At 32.8% G+C, this 27106-nt stretch overlaps 1 protein-coding gene across 1 annotated transcript in view; it reads left to right on the top strand.

The window, feature by feature from the left end:
* Positions 1-27106, top strand: part of LOC126821492 (protein unc-79 homolog) — a 46146-nt gene that overhangs the window by 17027 nt on the left and 2013 nt on the right. Inside the window, exons 19-49 of the mRNA XM_050549934.2 lie at positions 2138-2426; positions 2545-2648; positions 5528-5676; positions 6883-7040; positions 7470-7651; positions 8290-8491; positions 9246-9428; positions 9771-9884; positions 10151-10272; positions 10507-10557; positions 10845-10927; positions 11145-11187; positions 11337-11519; positions 13530-13674; positions 14413-14759; positions 16006-16348; positions 16774-16942; positions 17398-17634; positions 18726-18764; positions 20621-20733; positions 20935-21020; positions 22014-22253; positions 22497-22607; positions 22871-22975; positions 23275-23454; positions 23882-24057; positions 24623-24812; positions 25193-25243; positions 25655-25795; positions 26724-26801; positions 26941-26985. Of these exons, the coding sequence (XP_050405891.1) occupies positions 2138-2426; positions 2545-2648; positions 5528-5676; positions 6883-7040; positions 7470-7651; positions 8290-8491; positions 9246-9428; positions 9771-9884; positions 10151-10272; positions 10507-10557; positions 10845-10927; positions 11145-11187; positions 11337-11519; positions 13530-13674; positions 14413-14759; positions 16006-16348; positions 16774-16942; positions 17398-17634; positions 18726-18764; positions 20621-20733; positions 20935-21020; positions 22014-22253; positions 22497-22607; positions 22871-22975; positions 23275-23454; positions 23882-24057; positions 24623-24812; positions 25193-25243; positions 25655-25795; positions 26724-26801; positions 26941-26985 (4659 nt within the window). The remainder of the gene's footprint in view (positions 1-2137; positions 2427-2544; positions 2649-5527; positions 5677-6882; positions 7041-7469; positions 7652-8289; positions 8492-9245; positions 9429-9770; positions 9885-10150; positions 10273-10506; positions 10558-10844; positions 10928-11144; positions 11188-11336; positions 11520-13529; positions 13675-14412; positions 14760-16005; positions 16349-16773; positions 16943-17397; positions 17635-18725; positions 18765-20620; positions 20734-20934; positions 21021-22013; positions 22254-22496; positions 22608-22870; positions 22976-23274; positions 23455-23881; positions 24058-24622; positions 24813-25192; positions 25244-25654; positions 25796-26723; positions 26802-26940; positions 26986-27106) is intronic.

Below are 27106 nucleotides of genomic sequence, written 5' to 3'. Positions count from 1 at the left end.
ATTCTCCCAAAATAGACATTCACGTGACAATATTCATTCTTTTATTTAGGCAACACAAATAAAATAACTTGTTTCTCGGGCACCGCCCGCACGCAAAATTGGTTGCGCGTGCAGTCTATTTATTAGTCTTGATGAAAAAAAAAAAATATGTAACGCCCGCCCGCACATCGACAAGCAAGTCGTAAAAAAAATATCCCGCATGTACCTACATCCGCCATACATGTATATCTATTCAAATGTATTAAAACTGATTCAGATGAACATGCTGTCTTTTTTATCCGAACAATGGCGAAGTTTGGCAGATTTGACTTTTTTATTGATATCGAAAGAACCTCCATTTTGTATCACGTGATATTAATTACCTCCCCTGATAAACTAGAATTTGATTCGTGTTAAAAGTCATTGGCGACAATATTTCAATCATTCGATCGTAATCGGCTCATTATTGCCGGCTTCAGTCGGTCCTTGTTTGGAAAATCCTATTGATAAAATAATGAACCGTAGAACAGGTTAATTAATTATAGCTAAGAATACGATACGATGACGATAGTCGTCATAATGCATACCTTAGAATCTGGGTCATTATTAGCACATTTACGGTAGTTTCGATAATCCGGAAAATAATAATTGGATTACCGATTTGATGGTTTTACTGACCAGTTGTTAGTTAGATTTAAATAGTCATTCAATATAAACACCGGATAGAACACCGAATATCCTGAGAAACACACCGAATATCCCAAGAAACAGTATTTCCGGCAATCTCCAATACCGATGACACGGTGTGACATGCATTGGTTGGAATTCGGTAAATAATTATAAATAAACCGGCGATACTAGATTTAGTTTTAAATACTGTTTACCATGATTATTATTTTTGATACACCTGGTGAAAGAGGCTTAGTTTTTAAAAATATTGTTGTCTTTATGGAGGGCTATTACATAGTCGTATGGAATTTTATTTTAAACCAATTTCAATTATGTGAATTAAATATGGAAAATTATTTTCCTTTCAGTCAGTGTTCAGTCTCAGTGTTTTAGTAGACTTGATTTTGGGTTTATGTTTTAAGTATGTACAATAAAGTTGAATATAACGGAAAGCAAAAACGTAAACAAGTAATGACTTTCTCATTTAAAAAAAAAAAAAAAGAAAGACCGCCCTCCCGCCCCAACAATTTTCAGCAATAGCCAAATTTTATTTTGCACCATCAATGAGTAAAAAAAAAAAAGAAACCGCCCTCCCTCCCTACAGTTTCAGCTGTCAGTTGCCCGAGAAACAAGACATTTATTTTGTGTGGCCTTATCATTACACGTTGGACTTTTAAAAATACATTTACAAACTTGATTAAAACTTTGGCTAAAACTCAGCGATTTTATTTCTTATTTAGTTGATTATAACCAGTGACATATATATATTGTAACGGTTCTTGGTTCAGAGTCAATTCATGTAGTTTCGTTTAAACTCACTCTCGTAGCAACTTACCGACACCGTAAGACTGTGAAATTTACTTTCATTTAACCATAAAACCATGTGGTTAGTTGCCACCTTAGTGAGTTTAGAAGTTAATGGGAGCCAATCATACTTTGTGCCATTTAAAACATATGTCCAAATGGTTATATCCTCGAAAATCAAACATGGTCAGATTTCCATTGTTGATTGGTGACGTTTTTATGGTAAGTTTTATGTTAAAATAAGCCTCAAATATTGTCTTGTTTGATTGTCTTCAAACCCTGAACCACTCTACTGCTGTACAACATATGAAAGAAAACATTTCAGTTACAATATTATTTTCTTTTAGTATTGATACTGGAGGTCATTTCCTTAAGGTTGTCATAAAAAAAAACAACCCAAAAAGGGTGTAAGAATCTGACTAGATTTTCAGACAGTCACAAATGTATTCAAGAGTTCATTTCCTTGGTTGTATGAAGCTAGATCTAGGTTCCCCAGTCAAACTTCAGATTCTGTAATTCCGTCCCACTTCTAAAAGAGATCTACATGACAGCAAAATATTAATTTAATCATGTTAGTCTCAAACTGACCTTGTTAAGTTGAGTAGATGTTAAACCCTTTTTCTGTCTTGTTGAAAGAGTAACTGTCTGTTCCACATATTGAAAGTAAATAAATGTTATTTTATAGATGGAGCTACAAGAATCACCAAAACATCTAGGTATATATAATGAAACAAGTAGAGAAGTCATGCAGTTATTGACATGGATGTTACGCAAAGAATGGGATGGCATCCACACATGTTTATCAGAGGTTCAAAAGGTCAACTGTGAATTTTGTCAGAATATAGCATTGTGGCATCAACTTGCTGCTCAACTTATGGAACACATCTGTCCAAGAGATCCACTGAAAATCCCACCAAAAGAATTACCACGGGTTGAAGAGTTAAAACAAGATATTCTAAATACTGAATATCAAGGTAACAATTTAAGTGTGTTTCATGTTAATTTAGAGATGATCATTTTGAAGTTTTTCTAGATTAATTTTAAGAAGTTTGATAATCTTTTAAAACATGCGATTCTGTCATTCTATTATAGAATTTGAAAAAGGATCACCTCAACATGAGAAAGATGAAAAAGAACCAGAGTATGATATAAATACTTTTCCTATATATCTACAGTTATATGATACACTACTTAAAGTAAGTCTTTCTTTATAACAGCTGTGTGTGTGTGTGAAATAGATAACAGCTATGTCTCATAAAGTGTCTATATACAGTACAACCAGATTCTATATGCTCCATGTTCTGTTCATGATTATTGGATCATCAGCTAATTGGTGACCATGGATTGAAGCCAAAGAGCAAAAAACATAAAACTCGTGCCAGCAGATTTAGATCATACAATTTTGATTCCTTAATAATTAAAATTAACTGCAAAAGATTATCTGATGATCCAAAGAGAAATGGAAATGAAATGGGGTTTAACATCCTACTTTTCTGCTACATGTGGGCTTATGAGTATAGCCATACACCATACAGTGTGCTATGAGAGAAATTTTGCCCGGATTGTGGCCGTATGTCCAACTATTATGTCGACTGTCAAGAGTTCTTTTACGAGCCCACCAACATGTACACAGGTCCATTTTTTGTCTCATACTAATAACTTGGCACTGTTCCTTGCTAGACCATCCATCCTGCACCATTTTCTATGCCAACACCAGGATCGAACCTGGGACCTCCAGGTTAGCAAGCCAGAATCTTACTCATCAGGCCACTGCAGCTCCCAAAATAGAATTGGATGATCATGCACGATAGTTAAGACTAGTAGAATATTAGTTACTGTCGCTTCCAGGAGATACTCCAACTCTAAAATTCCTCTTCATTTCTTTAGTTTTTAATTTAAACAGCCAAAACTTGGTGACATACCTGAAATTATCAACCTGTTGCTCTTTCATCAAGCCTTAACGCCTAGAAATTCAGTAAAATACACTATTATTTTGTAAATTTGACATATTTCAACATTGTTTCATTCTCAGAACATAAATATCACGAGTGTGTCTGCGTAAAATGGGAGACTTGCATTTCGCGTAAAGGGTAGACAGGGATCTCCAAATCGGGTACATTCGGTTACAAATCTTTAGTGAAGATTCACCCGTTTGTTTTGCGGCAGTAATAGTTATTAGGGTTTCACATGTGACATTTTTATAAACACGTTATTAGTTTTCCAAAGTATGTAGGTTCTGATCAGCTGTAAATAAATATTAAAAATATATTTATCTAAATTATCTCCCTTTGGCGATACTGTTTTTAGCATATAAACTATAAAATAATTATCAGATTGACACAGAATCAATGGTATAGTATACACAATGGTACTAGCTATAATAATTATTGATACAAAATATTATTTCATCTCAATTTAGCTGATATATATCTGGATAGCCCTCATAAATAAGCACAGCAAACTTTTTCTTTCTAAAGAATATTAATTGATACCCCTTAATAATAATGTTTACTAATTTCCTTTAAGTAATATTGTGTAGATATATGATCAAGCACATTTCACAAAATAATTTCTTCCTTTAATCATTGCCAAAGAATGGCTGATTTCGCCGCATTGGTCACTTTGTAAGGGTTCCACACATCAACATACTTCCATAAATGGCCATTTTGCAAATATTTTTAACACGTGTATCATGCTCATATGGGAATACCGGTATGTTAAGTGACGTCAGTTAAATGGTAATGGGCACTGGTGAAACCTGTCATGACTGCTTAGCAGTTATAGTTTTCAATAATTTTCTGAGCTGTTTCTACCTTTTTTTGCAAAATAAATGCCGTTATTTTAATATTCCTCACAGTTCATTTGATCATAGATCACAGTTTCGAATATTGGTAATGAATACTTTATTTTTAGGATTTAGGCACACAAGATTTGTTTCAGATATTAAGTTAGAAAAAAAAAAAAGCGAATCTTAGAAAATTTAACCCCTTGAATAATTGATTGTTATTAGCTATAATTTATTATTTCAATATGTAAATGTCAAGGAATGTATCAATCTATTTCGAAAAACAGAATTATTTACAATATGGAAGTTCAAAAAATGAGATGGCCTACGCATTGAATACATCTGTAAAACCTTCTTTAAAGGAGGGCTCATCCTACAAAACCGGAAAAGGACAAAATTATATAATAATAAGAGAGACCATCCACAGACGCATATGCCATGTTCTGCATTACATAACCTTGATTGAAGAAATGAAATGCAATGATGTTTAATGGCATGTCAGCATCAACCGGGCGATAATGCGCCTGACATAAATATTGTTCTCCTTGATTTAAGACGTGCCAATAATGTAATAATATTATATAAAAATCGTTTTACTTTTGTTGAAGGCATCATGGGAAATTAGGTTACATATACAATTAATTTGATCATCACTCCAGCCTAAAATTCAAGACAAAGTCTTAAGCGGAAGAATATCAATTTAACCCGCGATGACTTTTGCTTTATGGACTGAATTATTATTGTGTACGCCTCCTTCCAAATTTCCATCACATGTCAGTTCGGGATAAAATTTGTATCTTGTTTATATCAATATCAAAACGCTACATCCCTCGTGGCCAATTAGATATTCAAGTCAGTTTGACAAACAACTGTGTTCTGGGATCCCGTAAAAAAAGTTACATTCTACTGGGCTAAAACAACTTCCTTAACATCCAAGTAGGCCGAAATGACTCAAAGCCAAACCAGTGCCCCTGGCCCTCTTCGACTTTTCTGGATAACTAGGTCAAACATGGCTGATGTTCAGCAGCGCGATGAAAACAAACCATGATTTTTCAAGAGAGAGAGGTTATGTAGCTTGATTTAAAATTGGTTCCTCTTGTAAGAAAGTAAGGGGATGGTAATTCCAGGTATGTCACTGAATTTTAGCTGTTTTAATTAAAAATTGAAGAAATGGCAAGCAATTTTCGTGTCATAGTGTCACCTAGAACAGACAGTAAACATCTGTTAAGCCTCTCTTTCTTGTAGTTTTTTTTAACATTTCGATGAGTGTTTTATGAAAATATTTTACAGAGTTTATGTGCTGTTACTGATGTGGATGCATTGTTTTATCTATTATCATCGTTTAAATATTTAATATTACACGGAGAATGTTTAAACTATACAGTTAGTCAGTATAATCTCTATATACCATTCACATTGAGGAAACATCTTATACCCAAGTAAGTTCTTATATGTGTAGATGATTGGCTCTATCTGGCTAAATCAGATATGTATGCATGAATTTAAGTTCTAAATTCAACAGGGGACGGTTGTTCAAAGCTCTGTTAACTTTTAACAACTTGTTAACATGGAGTTAACGGACTGTTATCTTTAACGGAGAGAAAGCCTGTTGCTGGAAGCCCCGTTAACTTTAACATGTCGTTAACTTATTGTTATATTTAACGGAGGTGCTAGGCTCTGTTATCTGTTTAACGATGGCATTAGTCGGCTGTCAGTCGAAGTATGCCCTTAACAACAGACTTTCTCTCCGTTAAAGATAATGATCTATTATCTCCATGTTAACAAGTCGTTAAAAGTTAACGGAGCTTTGAACAACCAGCACCTGTATGTGACACTGAAAATTACATGTTGTCGTTTATTACAAATTTAGCGTCCAATAACTTATTAACTTATTAACATGAAGGAGTAACAAAAAATGGGTAAATGAGTTCATATTAACAGCAACTCACTGTAAATTATGTATTGGACAAATTAAAAATTACTCACACCTATCAGTAATCAGTCAGAGATAATTAAATGAGTTCACATTATGATTGTGAATTAGACAAATTTAGAACCACTCATATTATTAGCAACTTTCTGTTAATTATGGATGGAACAAATTAAAAACCAAATTTGGTCAACATCAAAGCTTTTGGCTATTTTTTGCTTTTGATTGTTTTTTTTAAAAACATATCTACTGTAAGGGCGTATTTCCACTCTTTGCATGGCTATCTTTTGTTTTTTCAGCAGCAAAAGATATAATCTTCAATGTGCAAATTACATTTGGACAGTTTCAATTATTTAGAAAAAACATCTATTCATGATACTGTGCCTAATAAACATTACATGATCTTTTCAGAACTTTGTTTAGACTATTGTGTGTGTAGATCTTAGAACAGAACACTTTTGTAATTAAGCACTATAAATATCAAGTATTAATGTGGATATAACAACATGTTTGAAGTCAGACTTCAGATTCACTCTATCACCTACAAAACCTAGAACCTGAAGAATGTCCCATACTTTTGTTTACTAAAATTAAATAGTTTTTAGATTTTACAAAATGTGTTGAAATGTTAATAAAAGTGATAGTGAAATTTCACTTTATTTTAATGATATTCATTTTTGTTAAGATTAAAGTAACCTTTTAATGTACTTTGTAGTTTATGGAAGTTATTACAATGTGAACATTCCCAGTTATCAATAGTAGCTGTTCCTCTGTTGGTTCATTCTATCACATTACCGACTGGTGCTGACATCTTCTGGAAATTAGTAGAAGATTGTTTTGGTCTTGATGATTGGAGGGCAAGATTTGCTGCAGGTAGTAAAAATGTTTATTACAATTTAAACAAAAATCACAGACTTGTCATTATGTCCTGCCTGCATTTAGAAGAAGCAGTCATTGCTGCATTGACGTTGCCATTATGATTAAATGAAATCAAATGGGGTTTAATATCCTACTTTATAGTGTGAATCAGACTATCATCTTTATGTGGGACAGCAATGATATATTCGTCAAAAACTAATTGATTTACATTTCAAGCTTGATTTGTAAGATGGAGTTTCTGAGCTATCATTGCAATACAACTGTCATAATATGGCAAATTATTTCCCCTTAAAAAGATAATTCACCATATTCAAACTTGATTATATTTCTGTCATTGGTGATCATGATGATTTGTGCTTGATACAAAACCTTGGAAAGACTCAAATAAATTTCATCAAAATATGTATTTATTATTTTTTATAGTTGAGAAAGTAACAGTAATGGCACGTTGCCTAGATACAGACTCTATCAGAAATAATCAAGTTGTGCAAACAAGTTTAGCTCATGCATTCTGTCATTTGATTGGATCAGTAGAAGATATTAATGCAGCAATTGCACAGAAATCCATTCTATATATGGATACAATCAGACCAGCAGCATTAAAGGTAAAATCACACAGACTTTTATAGTTAGTATAAGCTCAACCTATTAATTTTAATCTTGTCTGACACATAGGATAAGGGATAGCACCAGTGTGTTCCCATTAAAGAATGTTTGCAAGCTGGAATTGGAAGAAGAAAGGGCATAAATGTTACTCTCTGGCTCAAATTCTCCTCACTAGCATGGGACATGTGAACATATTGAATATAAAGAACCATATTTTAATCTCAAAATGACCAAAGGATGGTGTTTATGAGATTTTGAACTGCTTTATTTTCAAGTGCCCTAATTAGCACCGTGTTAAAACCAATTCTTTAAATGACATCTAGAAGCACGGTTAACTATTCATAACAAAACACCGCTCATCCATACAGCCAATCTAATGGATTGTTTTTACTCTTGGTTGATAAATCTGTCATATTTAGGTGAGGTGGAATTTACATGCGCATTATGACTAGTTAATTTATATTAGATTAATAAGTATGCCATTTAGTTAAACTGTATTAATAATTCTACGAAAAGGGCCTCTGGAATCTAACAACCAAATCGTTCTTCTGTCTAATGGAATTACTTTCGACAAGGGAAGAGAAATTGTATAACTTATTGATAGATCTAATAATAAAAATTTGTGTATTTATTTCAGTGTTTGGTTCACTGTTTAGAGTTTCAGTTTGATACTGTTATAAACGATCGTACAATGATATTACACAGAATGCAACTACTGGCTTCAGTTTTACCAGATCATAAAATACTTACATGGGAGTTTTTTCTGGGTAGATTTGATACTCTATCTTTAGAAGCTCAGATAGATCTAGAAAACCGGGGTGATATTCCCTATCCACAAGGTATGTTCTTTAGATAGCTTATTATATTAAATGTTAATGGAACATTTTTTAATATTTTTTAATGCTATTGATGTATATGAAAACATAAATTCAATGAATCTGTTATTCGAGAATATTTAAGTTAACATGTTTTACATGTATATTTCTAAATTTCATAAGAATTATTATGAACACTCTCTCCAAGAATATTAATACAAAATTGAACAGGAAATTTACTGGTAATTAATTTTGAACAATATCGTATTCAAACTAAACTTAGACTCACTTAATTAGTGAAAGTCTATGCACTGACCTACTGTTTAGAGTATATTCACAAGCGCATTTTAAAATCTTTGAAAACCACTAAGAAATTTGTATGACTTTTAAATTGAAAGTTGAAATCAGCAATGGCTTGGTAACTGCATAATAAATCTGATCAAATCAAAAGTTATTTTTTTACCGACCCATAAAAACTTCCAAATCCCTAATGCTTCTTTAATGTAAATATGAATTTTATAGTAATTTCATCAAAGTGCAAGGTTTCCTAAGCACAGTGTTTACAAATAAAGATTGACCCGTAAATACTGTATTTATAAATGATGATTACCTTGTAAATACTGTTGAAGGATTGATAACCTAACACTAACCCTAGCTCATTGAAGCTACCAAGCACTTCTTGTGTTTGTTTATTATATAGAGTGTACCATAAAAAGTTGCCCTAACCCTAAATATGAATAACCTCTTCCTAATGTAATTTTTGTTTTGTTTCATTCAGATCTAACAAGTAGTGATCGTCACAGTGAACATTTTTTACGTAAATTAAATCGAGCCAGATTAGCATTAGCTAGAACAGATAGTATAAGATCTGTTAGTGTTAGTATATTAAGTAAACCACCATATAGAAGAGCTGTATCTGTACCATTACATCTTATAGCTAAAGGTGCTTCTCCACCTAAAGGTAAATTCTTCAGCTTATTAATTTATTACAAATTCTTGTAGGATATGTTGATGTAGGTCCTTACAAAAGTACCAATGATTTCAGAGTTAATGTTATAGCAAATATTTAAGGGGCAGTTATTTATAGAATATTTGCAGGTGGAGGAGGGGGAATTCCAATGACCTCAATAACATAATAAATAATAAAATAATATAATAATAAATTTTAGCATGTGTATAAATTATTATTAGATTCCCACATTATTTTTTCAGAGGAAAAATGACAACTATATGTCATAATCCATTATAAATTGTATGCAAAATTTGAATAGTTATGTTACAATATAGATGTTTTGTATTGCAGTACCATTAAAAGATTTATCATGTGTTAGACAACAATCAGCACCACAGTTTAATCTAGGTTCTAGAATGTCATCAAAATTAAACCTGGGTTCTTACAGTAATATGATGTTTCCAGGTAACTATTTATGCTATTAGGTCATACCGGGTGATTTGGTAATATTTTATGTCAAAAGTAGAAGGTGGTGCTTGCGATTTAGTACCTAAAGGGTTAAAGCACAGTGTATATACAGGTATTGACATGAAGAATCAAGTACTTGTATTGGGAGAATGGGATAGTATACAACATGTAGTGCTTTATCAATTTATGTAAACTTGTTACTTCAATTTGAGGTTTTTCCTTGACAAAGCTACTCATTTGTGCTCATTTAAATTACATGTTAGGTGGTCAGTTGAGAGAATTTACAGATGAAGAAAGTAATTTTGCTGCTTTACTACAGAGAGCCATGGATTTAGAAGGTGTCGATAGACATACTGTATATCAGCTAGTTTCTCTTCTAATGAAGGTTGGTTTTACTTATATATATGTCTGTTTTCTTTTATATTTTGTTATTATTTTATACTTCACTAGGAATATCATCTGCACATAAACTTTCAGAAAAGTCAGTGAGAGTTCACGATGCTTCCTTCAAGGCCTGAGGATCCTGTATTAAAACACTGGGGAATGCCTTAATTGCCAAACTAAATTTATTTTTAAAGCTGTAATCTTAGTAATGTAAATTGATGTACATGTATTTTAGTTTATGGGGACATATATAGAAGATCCTAAGAGAGATAATACTCGAGCTCAGGTAAATAATTTCTTTATAACCAGTTCAGTTTACTCAATAGAGCAGCTTCTAGGATTGTACAGGGAAGAACATATTTTTTAGCTTCTGATCTCACAGTATCTTCTAACTGGACAACAGATGAGATAGGTGGATCTTTAATGTAGTGTTTGGATTCCACAAATTTGGTGATAAATTGGAAAAAAGATTTTCTGCTTTCGGAATGTTTAATTATAGTAATGCGTTCTGAATGAATGTACAGTAAAATATATTTAGAATTATTAGTAATACTTTTTATCTTTTATTCGTAGAATACCGTTTTACGTCATTTAAACATCTTACTTGGATATAACCAAACAGAAAAATCTTTTAGTGTTCCGCCATATAAATTAAGGTAATGTGCTTTTCTATGACATCAACCATTCTCTAAAAGCTTTTGCTTTTTTTTGCTAATCAATATAATTTACAACTGTTAATAAAAGGGATTTAATATTGTTGACATTAAATTTAAATCCATGAATTATTCACTAGATTTCCACAAATAATGTTGGTTCTGATTAATATACAGAGAAGCAATACTAATTCACATAATAATTATTTATTTTTTTCAGATCGTCTGCAGTATTTAATGCATATTTATCTGGTGTTCCATTTGTAAGTGTATTTTCTCTATTACTGCTTTCTAAAATAATAAAGAAAGTATTTACAGATAAAATGGATGTCTTGCATTAATTCTCATAGTAGAACAATTGTTGGTTTTAAATTGAAACATGCCTTCAAAAATTAATGTTTTGTTTTTATAGGTATTGGATAATAATTTTAAGTTGGGAAATACAATTTTACCTATAACTCTACTATTACTACAATACAGTCCATCACCCCAGAGATATGCATCTGATTATCAACCACCAACATATACACTATGGTATCTAGAACAATATACTCGTATGTCATGGCTACGAGCTCTGCTAGTTATACTTTATAAGGTCTGTACTCTATGTGTATGAAATATTTGGGAATGCTGGTTTTTGAGAATTACTATTTACAGATTACTTTAGAATTAATAACCATACTAGATTTTGAGCTTTTTGCATGGCTCTGCCATTGACACCAGGGGGGTTGGATGGCTGAATGTATCATAAAGTCTGTCATTGAGTTGACTGGCGTGGTTTCGAATCCCCGGTTGTACGTGGCAAGGAGTAGGGTCGCCTGTCCAACCTCGTGGGTTTTCTCCGGGTCCTCCGGTTTCCTCCCACTGCTAAAGACCCCTACGCGCAAGCGAATTATGTAAATAAAATTAAACCATATGTTAGTCCCGAAATGACCTAGTTTGTGTCGATTGGACGTTAAACCCCATTTCTCTCTCTCTCTCTCTCTCTCCCATTGACACCAAAGGATTCAGCACCTGAATTTTATGTTTGAAAGCCCCAGATAAGTTTAATCAAAATAAAGGGCCACACAAAAAAAAAATTCTGGTTCTCAGATTCTGTCGCATCATCAAAAAAGAGCAGAATTACCAGTTTTTATTTATGAAAAAATAAAAACAAAATTCATAATTTCCGCACATACATATATCCCACGGTCAAGGGAAGTAACTTTAATAAACGTTTCTTAAAAGGAGGAACTGAACACTAGACTCAGCTATCAAATACGTAACCATGGGAAACACTATTGATAATCACGAACGGCACTGGATAATCAATTGTTAATTTGTTATTCTGCAATGATTGCGACATTTTGCTATCAATCTTTCTTTTTTACGATCATATGCCTTCTTCAGTGGACTATTTTGTCTTTTCCATGAACTATGACTGTGAGAGAGATGACGAAAGTATTGAGGGTGCAGACTTTGATTTAAATCACCACCAAAATCCATGCTTTGACAATGAGTACGGTATTGATGCCACATAATGGTCGACAATAGAAAAAATGGTGGATTTGAAAACATTTTCCCAGGAGTTAATCTGGATGAAGTCACAGAATTTTCATCCATTATTTCAAAATCTTATTTATTTTTTACTTTTCTCATTAAGAGTTAAAAAAAAACCATTCAATTTATAATAATTTGTGTGTTTCATAAAAACGAAAGAATAGCCAGATCTTGACAAACATTTGAAAACGTTTTCCCAGGAGTTAATCTGGATGAAGTCACAGAATTTTTCGTCCATTACTTCAAAATCTTATTTATTTTTTGCTTTTCTCATTAAGAGTTAAAAAAACCCATTCAATTTATAATAATTTGTGTGTTTCTTAAAAATGAAAGAATAGCCAGATCTTGACAAAATAAAAACAAAAACCACCCTCTCGCATCAATTTTTTGTGAAGGATTGTCTGAAAACCAGAATATTTTTTTGTGTGGCCTAATAGGGCCTGTTGACAAGGCAAATCAAGTACCGGTAAAGTACAAATACATTTATGCTCTGCAGATCAGCCATTTTTATTTCTATAGGGGGGTTGGATGGCTGAATGGTTAGCATGTGCACGCTTTATCATAAGGTCTGTCATTGAGTCAACTGGCATGGTTTTGATTCCCCGGTTGTATGTGACAAGGAGTAGGGTCGCCTGTCCAACCTCGTGGGTTTCCTCCCACTGCTAAAGACCCCTACGCGCAAGCGAATCTTTGAAATGAAATCGAACCATGTGTTAGTCCCGAAATGACCTAGTCTGTGTCGAGTGGACGTTAAACCCCATTTCTCTCTCCCTCTCTCATATTTCTATAATTATAGATAATTAAAAATGTAAATAACAATAAAATATGGGCAGTTCAGAAAGTGACAATTTTCTTTGCGTTGAAGAAGTGGAGTGAAATTGTTTTGATACTAGATTATTGAAAAAAAAATGACCTTCTCTTTGACAAAAAGTTTAGTAAATAAATAAGTTGTTATGGCAAAGATTTTCTGTTGGAGTTTATGTGGGGGGGGGGGGGATGCCCTTACTCTGAAAGGTTATAGATTGCTAGGTTACTTATTTGAGTACTGTTTTTATTTGTAATTCAGTATCAGATCAGTACATCACCGGTATCAGCTATAATACAGATATTAGTACAGATAGTTACTAATACAGTAGATGCTCAACATCATCGATGTAAAACATCAGAAGAAGGTCATCCATTGCCTAGTCCAACAGTCCCAAGAAGTAAAGGTAAAACATTTACATCAGCCGTGTCACACATCATTATTGGATGATAAATATTTTATAAGCGAGACGATATTCCCCCTATTCGATCACTTGTCCAGAACCCAATCGTATACACTTTTTTAGATGGGGTCAATGACTGAGCAACACCCTGTGAAGTCCTTGCTGTCTCGATTCACAAGAAGGCTAGCAAGGGTATTTCCATCTGGCAATGCTGCATTTTCTTTTTGTGGTCTCAGCATATACCATTCTGTGGTTGAAGTCTTTTTAAAAGATCCCTCAATCATCATACTGTCCTCAACTCGGAGAGTCTGTTTTTATCTATCAACATGCTGCAATTTATTAAAGAGTCCCAAGTTATTGAACCAAAAGCATATTTGCAACAGTGGTGACAAATGAAAGGAAAGACAGGCATACACCTTGCCCTGACAGAGGCGCCTACTCTAATTTTATTTTCAACAGTTTTGGGGATCTTTAACATGCTACCAAAGGTATACCGTATACACATACCTCGTTTTTCTGCTCCATCTGAACAACTAGATGCTTTTACTTAGCAAGCCCTGTTTCATCACTGACTAAGAGGAACTTTCTGGACTTCCTGCTTAATGATCAGTCAGCACCATTCTCACTGAGCCAATGTGGCTCCTATATTTGCAGCAATTGGTTATAGTTTTTCATAATCTAGTCTTTATCACCTAGTATGCAAAATATATAGTTGATCTATAAATAGTCTATTGTTTCTAGATTTTAGCAAAATATCCATGAGTGATCTGGAAAATATACAAGAGACAGAGACACCACCTCAAAGTCCGAGTAGCTTAAGTGGAAAAGAAGAGAAGACCAAGATACATTTTAAAGGTCATGATGGATCAAGTACTGTTAGGTATTTGAAGGAACAACAAGATGCTGCTGACAGTAGCGAGGGTGTTTTATCGGACGCAGAGTGTACACCAACCACACATGGCAGAAATAAGAAAGATGTGGGTAGAAAGCTATCTAAAGTAAGACAACCGCGACAATTAATTGATTATTCAGAACCCGATTCTGCAGAAGAGGATTTAAGTAATTTGAAATTTATAGGCAAAAATAAGGTAAATTTTATCAAAATCTGATTAAAATACAGATCTAATTTTCGTTCGTTTTTTTATACAACTTGAAGATCTGACCTGTTATAGTAAAAGGTCGATTCAGAGGTTGTACGAACAGCTTTTGACCCTATGACGTCAGTCATTGATTAATCAATCAGCGTTGATGTTTCTAGAGGTTTACCCACAGTTCCATGCATTGCACGCCAAGGAGTCACCATAATAGATGTTTTCATTGGCTAATCCCTCATGTCATCCAGAACGCAGGTTATATAACAACTCTTCCAGATCCTAGTTTTGACTATAAAAAATGAAACGGAGTAGGATCTGTGTTTTATTCAGATTGATTTTATCAAGATATTCATATAATTTTTATTTCATATTTGATTAGATTTTTGATTGCCTCAGGACAGAAAATCAGGAGAGCAACCCAAAAAGATCAGAAGACAGGGTATAAAACTGTCTGCAAAATCACCCTAAAACTTTTTTTTGTACAACCACATTTTGACAGATTTTGAATCCCTTGAAAACTACAACATTGTGAAAGTTGAATCTATTCACTTTTTACAACAATCAGATGAAATAAAAGTTTGTGAACATTCGGCATGCTCTGCAAATGATATAAAAACAAACTAGCACCACCTATAGCCTTTGAAATTATGCTTCAAATGCTTGGTGGCTCAAATGCAAATGTTTGTGAGAATTTCACATTGGTTATGTTTAAGAGAAAAGTATGGCATCCTTATCGAATTTGAAAGATTTTGGTCATCATCATAATTCTTTTCAAAAAATATTTAGGTAGACTTTCTTTTAATCGCCACTTTGTTATAATACATTCCTGTAATGTCAGGTTAAGATGCTGGCTCGCTAGCCTGGAGGTCGGGTGTTCGATCCCTGCATTGGCCGAGAAAGTTCATCCAGATTTTCCGACATGGTTTTCCCTTGTCAGTGGTGCAGAACAGAGGACCTGACAAGGACAGCTGTCTAGTCCTTCGGATGGGACGAAAAACTGAGGTCCCGTGTATATATTGGAATGCAGGAAAAAGATCCCCTGGCAGTTGGAATTCAATATAAGAGTAGGCGATAGTGCTGCTGCCCAGGAAAAATTTCCCTCATAGCACACTGTATGGCGTATGCCCGTCTTCATTAGCCCAGTATAGAACCAGAACAGTAGGACGTTGAACCCCATTTCATTTCATTTCATTTCTGTAATGTCAGGCTAAAATGTATTTATTTATCTGATATTTGATAGGTATATCAGTTGTCAAGGTCACCACTTAAACCAATCATGTCTCGAGATATTGAATCTGAGGACCAATCAGAATCTCCATCGGATTCTTCTCTGGTGGAAAAGAAGCTTAGTAAACACATGCATGAATATAACCAAGGTTTAGATGGTAGTTACGAAACAGAAACGTATAAAGCTGCAGGCAGCAGTACAACAGATGGCTCTAGTAATCGGGAAGGTGGTACATCAGAACAAAGTCGCGATGCTGCATCAGAAATTGAAAGTACAGAAGAAAGTGAAAAAGTTCAGACATCTGATGCTGAGTCCGAAAGAAATTCTGGAGATGGTGGACAAGATGATAAAACAGGTATTGTGATCCCAAAATATGTACCAAAATAATTTGCTTACTTATAATTTGCATATTAATTTTAATCTTTATTTTCAGTTGAATGTGGGAGTGAGATTCGACATAACTATTTTTGAAACACATTGACAAAATTGTTATTGCATTTATGATAAGTTTAAAGGATAATGATCCTAAACATTAGGTTCTATATTATAATAAAAAGATGCAGTTTGTTGTATGTCCCAACACAGTCATTTAACTATAGTAACCTATCAGTATTCACCTTTTCATGTTTTAATCATTCATACGTTTAGATTGAGATTTGATGCTTTATTACTTCATCAATCATTTATGTACCTGAAATCATTACATTGTATTTATATAGACACAGTATTCTAAATTCAATTGAAAATTTTATTCTTAGATTCAATGATATTTTATTGCAGAAGAGACACATGGACAAACTAGTCAGGTGTTAAAACCAAACTTTCGTCAAAGAAAATCGAGGAAGACAGGTTTAACGGCTGTTGAGATGCACAATATTTATCCAGAATTTTCAGAAGCATGTGAAAAAGTTCAAGAGTCCCAGAATGAGACATATTCAAGTTCGACAAGGTAATGCCAATTAATTTTGAGAATGTTATGAAAATTGATACACTGGTAGAAGTTAAATCTTTTGCTTACAAATACTTAGTTAGATGCAATGCAAATGCACCACTTTTATAAAGATATAATTCTGAATGTAACAACATCAGACCACAACCATGACATGTGAAAATCAGTAGCATTTATGACATAAATAGGAATATTTAACAGGAGAAGACTTTAATTTAAATACATTAATGTACTTTAAATACAAAAATTGACTTCTCATTCTTCCAGGTGTATTGCCAGTATTGGTTCATATACCTCAGTTACCTCACATTACCTGAGGTACTGAGATATGTGACCCAATATTCCAGGAAGTAAATTCTTACATGCATCTATTTTGTTTGTACACATTATATGAAGTGTTGTTCAGTTAAAGAGATTTAAAATTTATAAATTTGTGACAAATTTTTCAATTTTAGTCGAAAGTCCAGAAAAGCTGCTTTGTTAGCTAAAAGTCGAGAAAGTGCTAAGAAATGTAAAGCCAGTCGAAGTAGTGAGAGTATTATGATAGAGAAATGTACAGAATGTGGTGTAGTATTAGAGCTATATGATGATGATACTGTAGGACTATGTATTGTTGTTTTATCAACATTTATACATAGAGAACCAGGACTGGCCACACCCATGTTACTTAAAATTCTACAATGTGTATCAAGGTAAGAAATATAATGTAGTTTATATAATGTCTTTATTCGTACCTTAGAGAGCATCTATGTGATTGGAATTTCAATATCCTGCTCTTCAGGGACAAAGTACAAGGATTTGATACCATGCTTGGAAATCTAAATTGCTATTTGTGATCGAAGCATATTGAGGATTCCTAAATATAGTAAACGTTCTGGTGAATATGCTTTCTCCGTCAGAGCAGCTAAAATGTGGAATGATCTTCCAAAACTCCTCAAGAGCCCTCTTCAATCCAGAGCTTTAAGACTAACTTAAAAAAATATTTATTTCAAAAATGTTTTTGTACTGTTTTGTTATGAATGTGCTTAGAAACACCCATGTGTAATGAAGTGCTAGATAAATCGAACAATAATAATAATTACGTGATCAAGATTAGCGAGTAGTAAGAGTACTGGACTCTAGACTAGAATATCACAGGATCAAATCTCGACATGAACTGAGAAGAACATAGGGAATAAAACTAGCTAGATACAGAGGTTGCATTTACACAAAAACTTACGTTTTTCACACAGTTTTTTCAAAATTAACGCAAATATTGACCGACGCTGCATAATTTACACAAAGAAAATTTCCCGATGTGAGAATAATTAGATCATGTTTAGATAACCGATAGAATTATATCTTTGTTGTAGTTTGTACACTACATCATCAATCTATGTGCTTAATGTGGCATTTACACACTGCTACTGTAGTCTCCATAGGTTTTTATATCCAGACATTCAGTGCCAATAAAAAGAATGAAATGACTGTCACTGTACCATCAACCATGGATATGCTGTCAACCTCTAGTCATCATTAGACTAAATACAATATCAATAAGATAGGGACACTTTAAATAGGAATGTCTGCATAATTTTACGCAACTCGAAATTGATCCACTACAACCTCTGGCTAGATGTAAAGGCTTCCGGAAATATGCATGTTACTCTTGTGAAACTATCTGAAAATCTGTGATACTTTTGGCATTTGGTTTCACATTCTTAAACTAGCTTTTATTAACAGATATCTGAGAGTACCGGTACCCTTTTAATATTTGTTTTCTTTTCCTTTATTTTTTTGTTAGAATTGCTGCCAGTAGTCAGTATTCTTGGCAAGCTGAAAGGTATGGTTATTATGACAGTTACATTATTACATCTATTTAGTCTATTTCACAAGTATTATATTTATTCTTTGATAACAAATTGAAATATTAAATTCTATTTAAGGCCGTCGTTCGCACTTCATTTGGTGAATTTTAACAATAAAATCGTTTTTGAGGTTTTATGATTATCTGCGAGTAACACTATCTAGGAACACATACCAGTCATTTTTTTCACAAAATTCTTCTTTATTTCTACAAAATTTGGTTCTGAATGATCCCACCCTTTTTTATTTTGCCCTAATTCCGCTAAAACTATTGATATAAATCTAAAAACAATAGGCATTTCATACGTGAAATACTTGGCTTCAGACCGGTAAACTGTCGCCATGTTGGATACTGTCAGAAAGCTTGGGATTTCCCCTATTGAAAGGAAATGACGTTTTTTGGGGGTGTCTTGAAACCTTTCTTCTGTATTGAGATAAAAATAGCAAGCAAGAACAAGTTTTGCATACCTAATGAGGTTATTTCGAGATTACGTTATTTGATTGGTCGGTCACATAGGTCAATGGTGAAGTGTCCAATCAGAAGCGGGCAATCCTCTAGGTCAGGTCAATAGGCATGCGCACTAAGCTCAGGTCCCAAATCAATCCTGGTTGCTATATTACTGAACCGTACGTCACTGTTTATCAATATTTTTGAAGATTTTCAAATAAAATGCGTTTGAAATTGTTTAGATGACTAAATAAGTATGACAGACACTCATAATAAACAAAATGAAGATGAATATTCGTCTGCTAGACCTAGTAGTGGTATGGTTGCAATACCATTACCAGGTGGGCCTGCTGTCAGTGATTATTATAGTTATGGTTGTTTTGAATAACATCTATTCCTATGCCAATGTTCGGTTGTAAATTTACACACAAGAAATAAAATAAGAAAATACTGTATATTGATAAGAAATACATTAGAAAATATATATATTAAAAGTCAGTTTATTAATATTAAATAAATGAATTGAACAGATCGGCGTAAGTTGTTCTATTGAAATACTTCAACTTCAGTTGTTGATTTCTCAAAACAGTTTTTTTCTAGAGTTACCAGTTTTAGTCATGCTATATCTCTGAAAGTTATCGTCAGATTTTCTTGAAACTTGGAATATAACTTCCTATATAATAACTTTGTGCAATAGGAGAATTTTATTGAAATCTGCAAAATAATTCCTGATATATTGTTGCCATAGCAACTGTGACACGTGAAAGAATTTTGAAGTTAACATTAAAATGTGTATAACTTGCTTTCTAATTATTATTTTGTAATGAAACTTGCCTATTGCACAAAGGAACATGTCAGTAACCTCTCTGCTTAATTTTAAAACATTCTGTTGAATAGTTTCTGAGAAACTGGATGACTAAAATTATATGCAGAAATCCAAGATGGCCGCCGTTTCCATAGCAACAGGTACCCCCAGGAAAATTTTTCGGCCGATTTTGTAATATTCAATGGATGTGTTCTTAGATGTGTAAGAATGGTGACTTTACCTCAATTATTAAAAAAACTGAAATTTTCTACTGTCCACCCCCTTAATTTAAACTGATTATTGCATTCACAGCAATGGTTGATCCATTCATATATAATGGCAAGATTAAGAAAATTGTGTTATGGACCTCTGATCTTAGCATGACTGTACATTTTATCCAATCAAATGTGTGGATAATTAAAGATTTTGCAGGATTTGTCTGTAGATTTGGAATTGATCAATCATATTGCATGCATTATTGAATGGGCTCGATAGAGATATTCATTTCGAACTCAAAAATAAAATGGAATGAAATGTATTGAATACCAGTAATTATTTATTTTATAATATTATATTACAGTAATATGATAATGCCTGGTAATAGTATTACTATAGCAAGGCAACTCTTACGATGTGTTCTACACCAGTTAGCACCAAATGGTATATTTCCAATGTTATTCCAGAGTAATTTAGGTAGGTATCAATATTTCTGTATATGTTCATTAAAAGTTGGCATTTATATCATTGTAATTAAGTTCTCTGAAATCAGCATATAAGATAATTGTATTTGATAAATCTTATTTTAGTTCTATTTCATAGTGCCCAAGTTTTAACCAACATTTTATATTTGCCAGTCAATTATTAAATTTAATGCTTTTTGTACTGTTATTTCAGAACCATGTTTCTTGAAGACTGTGGCTGCAGCATTGGTTGATTTTAATGATCTGACTTGTCATGCTGTATTACAGTACCTTTTAGAGGTAAGTTGCAATAGTTCATTTAATATGGTGATTAATATACTGAAAGCGGGAGAGATATGGCTACTCCAGTTGTATACTCAGCTGATTAATAAATTCTTATCTAAACAAGCAGTTGCCATGCAAGATACGCCCACATTTTGCAAGAGATGGACAGAGAACAAGCTAAAAAAAGCGATTATTGGGAATACTCGATTGAACGTTCCGGAATTAAATTCTCTCAATTCCGAAAATAGTATCAATCGAGTGAAAAGGAGAATGTCGGAGTACAACGCATGTGCCGACTGCATAAAAAATATCTCAACCAATCATGGCAACTAAAACATATTTGTTACTTAAAATACGTCACGATTCTACTCACACCACCTCAGCTGTTTGGACTGGCACAACTGTGACAGGACTGAATTCCGTATCACTTGATTGCAATTCTGTCAATTCTGGACTTTCTGGACTGACAATCGAGCACCCCCAATCATACAATCATGCAGGGGCTATAATCCATGAAGTTACAGGTCCGACATGCGCCAATATCAGAAGGAACAGAGATCTTTGGGATATAAACATATATTTTAAGTTTCATCAAAATCAGATAAGAAGTGGCCATTTTGTTGGGCAGTTTCAGTTCGATTTTCATGGAATACTATTTAGGATATAAACATATATTTGAAGTTTCAGCAAAATCAGATAAAAATTGTGACCTCTAGAGGGTCCACAACCTTGGTATTACATACTTTTACACTATTTGCATACAGGTAGTGATCATTTTGTCAGGCAGTTTTGGTCTAATTCTTTTCATGAAATTTAAACTCAACCATCATTACGGTGTAGCAAGAATATAGTTCAACGTTTTTTTAAAATCAAATAAAAATTATGCCCTCTAGAGGGTCCAGGGGTGACGACAATATACGTCCACATGAAAATGTGGGTGCATAAAAATTACTGTAACTAATCTGATGCACGAGTAAACATAATTAAAATTGATAACTATATTTTCAGGGTTTGAACGAGAAGAAAAATCTTCCACAAGAAAATATTATGTTATTACTGAACAATATCTCTATATATCTAAACTGTGTATCATTAGAGAGTTCTACAGCTATATGGCCAGGTATTCTCAACCAGTTTGAAATATTCTTCCGTCGTCTGCCATGTGTTCTTCCTAACCCATGTGATATCACACCTGTATTAAAGATAATCATCTCTATATTAAAAGTATTTGCTGTTGGAAGTGTCAGGGTAAGTAACTCTATTTATTGCAATTACAAGCTCCAACCAATAAGGTAGCCTGTGAAGAGATTTATTGAGGAGGATATCAATTTTAAGAAAAATTAAATTTTCTGTTCTGTTGAAAGACTATTTAGGAAACGAGGAAATACCAATTATAGGCAAATGATTTTTGAGAAATAAACACATCTGATAAAGAATGGAACAAATAATGATACAAGATTAGTGTAATCAGTTGCACATTTTTATTTGCAGGCAATATTAGAGCCATTCTCCAAGATTGTAAGTTTTGCCATACAGAACTGTTCATTCAAGTTACAAAATCTATTAGATATCTGTTCTTTATGTAACAGAGCCTTTAGTAGGGTAAGTAAACTTTAATAATGATATCCATGGGCTGATCCAGATATTTAAAGAGTTTTGGAAAATGTTTACTAATGTTATATACGGTACTTAATTTATAAATGTGCCCCAGAATAAATGTTGAGAGAATAAACTAAAAATAAGTATGATATATTATGGAATTAATAAGTTGTAGCTGAATAATAAAGACAAATTCTTTACATTTGATAAAAACTATGGTATAGTGTTTTATAGAACCTCATTCATCAGTTTGTTTATATTTACAGGAACGAGACAAGTTTTTACTGACAAGGGTAGTTATATTTGAACTAATACAAACATTGAAGTTTAAGATCAGTATTCCAGATGAAAACCTTCTTATGTTAGTTCAGGTTAGTTTAGTTTATTATAAAACATTTTTACATAATTTTATGTTTTTATATCACCAAAATTTGCAAATGGAGTAAACTAATTATTTTTAATGTTCTTAAACATTAACATTTCCAGAAAACCCAAACATTACAGTGTCTTTGATCCCTGAGCCCCGACCAGAATGTTGTAATTCTGAATTCATCTTAGTTTGAAATATTCATTGAGACATTTCATATTAATATTTAAAGGAGAAAAACAACAAAACATTGGATTGGTATTTGCTGATTAAAACTGTTGTAATTTTAAACGTTTATTTTAGTTTGTAGTATTAGATACTGGTGGTAGTTTATGTACTAATATAACAGCTGAAGAAATAGGAATGATATATAATTCTCCACCACAATCTCTCATTAGTTATAATGCTGCTGAATGTATGAGACAACATCTTAATGAATGTATAGAATTTATATCAGATCTTCATACACTCTCTAAAGTCAAGGTAAATATTCAATTTTCATTCAGAGATAATATTTGTAGTTTACCTATTTCATTTGTACTTACATTACACACATTCTTGACCTATTATTTAGCCACCTGGCAAGCAAAGCCCAATTTTCAAAATGACTGCATTTATGAATATAGATACAATGGTCACAATCCTATGAATATAATTGCTGCTTAATACTGAGCAGTGTTTTGACTAAGCTTCTTTAGTCTCTATCAAGAGGTAAGAAGCCTTGTTGAAAAATCACTCAGTAGTAAGCAGTAATTTTATACAATGGAAACAATTTATAAATGTAGAGTTTTTGCATAGAATTTGTTTCCAGGTTATAACATTAAGTCAGACTCACAGATAATCTGCTGAACTCTGAAGTATATACTTCTAAGGTGTGGACATTTTTCATTTCAATTTTCTTTTTCTTCAGAATAACATCAAATGCACAGGTCGAAGTTTAAATGAAGATACATTAGGGTGTCAGTTGAAGGCTGGTATAGCTCAATTTGTAGCACTGGAAATAACACGAGGGAATGGACATGATAATCGTGCTATAACTAGATATCTACCATGGTTATATCATCCTCCTTCTGCCATGCAACAAGGGTATATATTTATTTACTTAATTATTACCTTATTTTGAAATGGTCAATGCCTTGTACATGCCTTGTTGCCTACAATAGCTAAAATACATCAGGGTTCATAATCTATACCAATCCTACAACCATGTTAATAAAGAAGCATCACTCTCCTGATACATTATTACTGTAAATAAAACAATCAAAGCAACCCAGTGATCTAAAATGTTGCTCTATAGTATTAGGCCACCAATTTGACTGAATGTGACCTAGAACTGGGTTGCCTGTCTTACACATGGACTTTCTGTATGTTCTAATGGTTCCTTCTTGCTGGTTAACAAACTATACAAGTAAGCAAATTATTTTTCCCCACAATGACGTTGTTCTGTTAAATAGATATTAAATGCTTTTCTGGTGCTCCTTCTGCCTTCATTAGACTGGTTGCTTGATTGGTAAAGAAGGAAATATAACCCCATTTCATTTCCTTCCATCTTTTACCACACTTTAAGGGAAAAGTTTAAATCAACAGTATATACTATCTTTCAGTCTGTTGTTATTTTTTACAATAAGTTCATGCATGCTATGATTTTCAGACCTAAAGAATTTAGTGATAGTATTGGTCATATTCGCTTGTTATCATGGATTTTAATTGGATCATTAACTCATACTGCTATTAGAGAAGGTGGAGCACCAACATCATGTTTACCTATACCAATAGAAACAAGTTGTCATATAGCTGATCACATCATGGTTATAATGACAGGATTCGCTGAACAATCAAAGGTAGGATGAATGCTTTACACAATCTTGTAAATTCTAATGTTTCTGAAATACAAGTAACATATTCCTAGGTTCTAAATATTTAGCTGAATTATCACTTCCAACAAGAAAATGTATGTAATTGATTTTATATAAAATCATGTTCAAAATGTCAATTCATAAATGTCAATTGAGAAGAAAAAGAATTTGCAAAACACTAATGTCTGTAAAGAAATTGTATGGTGCCACGCCTAGTCCATTCTTCCCTGCTACAGATAATGTGATGAAGTAGCAGGTTTTTCAAACTGAATTTCATATTGGACTCTTTCGGTCTTTGGAATAATTCATTCTCAAATTTTTTAAAATACTTTGTATTAATTTTAATATGACATTGTGTATTTCAGGCATCAGTTTTACATATGTCCTCATTATTTCATGCTTTTATACTATGCCAGGTGAGAATTTACACTAATTTATACATCAACCATCAGCAAATCTTGAAATTACAAAAATATTTTTCTCATTCTCTTTTCATCGCTTATGGAATTCATTCCCCTATAACATTAGAACCATTGACTCCTTTAATGCGTTTAAACTCGGCTAAAAACATTCCTGTTTTTATAGGCATTTTCCATAGTTCAATTAGAGAAAACTTTTAAAAAAGTTCAATAGAAACTTCTGTTTTAGTATTATCGTGCTATATAAATAGAGTTATTATTATTATATATTATTTGTTGGCGTAAGATGGAATAGGAATACCACCCTGGTTTTGTCTGTAAATGAATTTGTGGGAAAATTTTCATGATAGAAGTTGTCAAAAGAATTGTTGATTTTGTTTACCTTTTTCATGTATTTTTATGTTAAAGTTATGGACAATGTATTGTGAATCAGCTGCAGCATTACATCCACAGAATAGTGAACAATATGATACAGCTTCTTCTATGGTGATGGATTTCTGGGCGAGAGTTACACCAGGAATTCTACAACTCTTGTCTCATTCTACAGTGGTATGTCTATAATCATAATTATAAATGAAAGTTAATTAAGCAGATGAATGCGTGGTTGCTATTTTCTGACAACCATGAGTCAATTTGTCCAGTGCCAGTTTATTTATTTATTCTTCAAGTAAAGGTTACAACATGACAACAATAAATATAGATATGTCTATGAAATAAGAACTATGTGCTGCATTGTATAATTGGGAAAGTGACATATATAACATCCGTTGCTTATTTCCAATGACAGTAACTAGTGTTATTAACATTAACATCATACTTGATAATTGAGTCCAATTTCCATCAAAAATGTTTACTTAATTCTCTTTACCACAGGATATATGAATGTGAGGTAATCGAGGAGGATGTTTTTATTTTTTATTGTTTAAAATACAAATGTGTTATGTGTCCCATTGTAAGTAATTGAGAACCAGAACATTTTTCCGTGTTGTAACTATTATGTGTTTTACGAGTTGATTCATTTTTTTGTTGGGGGGGGGGGGTATTATTATCAGTGTATTTTCAGCTGTTTCCTCTTTTGCTAGTCCATCACCAAAGGGCTTATGTTATCACTGATGTTTGTCGTCTGTCTGGGGTTAGCATTTCATCGTTTTCGAATTTGATGTTTTTCATGATTTATTCAAATGAGGAAAGGGGCATTTAGGTCATCTTTAAAGTATTTTTGTTTAGAATGTCTGAATGAATTCATTTGAAATTTGATAGGAATCATCTTAAAATGATCAAGATAAAAAAAAAGGTAGGAGCAGCTGGAGGGAGTATAGTTTGACGGGGTTTTTTTTATGGGTGATTATTGCCTTTGGACCTGGTGTTCATAAATTTTAGATGCTTTCCAGATATATTTCATTTAAAGATATTTCATACCATTTTCACTGTATTTGAATATTATGCTTCAAATTGGATTTCTTCAATGTTTTTACAGCTAGCAGAAATGGTCAACCTACATTTCCTTAGCTTAATGGAAGCACTTCAAGAATGCAATTCTTCAGTTTTAGCAAAGGTAATTTCATTTTTTCAAAATAATTTACAGTCAATTTGAAATTTTCAGTAGCAAGAATGGTTTTTAATTTGATTGTAAATTAAAAAGAATTATTATTATTGAGAATGTAATTGTGTACCAGTATTGCTCTATTTTTCAGCTATTTCCAATGTGGACTACCATTTTGTTTGCCTACCACTCTAAGGTAATTGATGTCTTTATGAAAATAATATTACAAAAAAGTTGATGTTTTTTATAAGCCATAAAGGCTAGATGGAACAGATTTGGTTACAACAGAGAGAATATTCCAAGATTAATCAAATCTT

The sequence above is a fragment of the Patella vulgata genome, chromosome 5 (assembly GCF_932274485.2).
Source record: "Patella vulgata chromosome 5, xgPatVulg1.2, whole genome shotgun sequence".
Lineage (NCBI taxonomy): Eukaryota > Metazoa > Mollusca > Gastropoda > Patellidae > Patella > Patella vulgata.
This window is presented reverse-complemented; position numbering and strand designations above follow the sequence as displayed.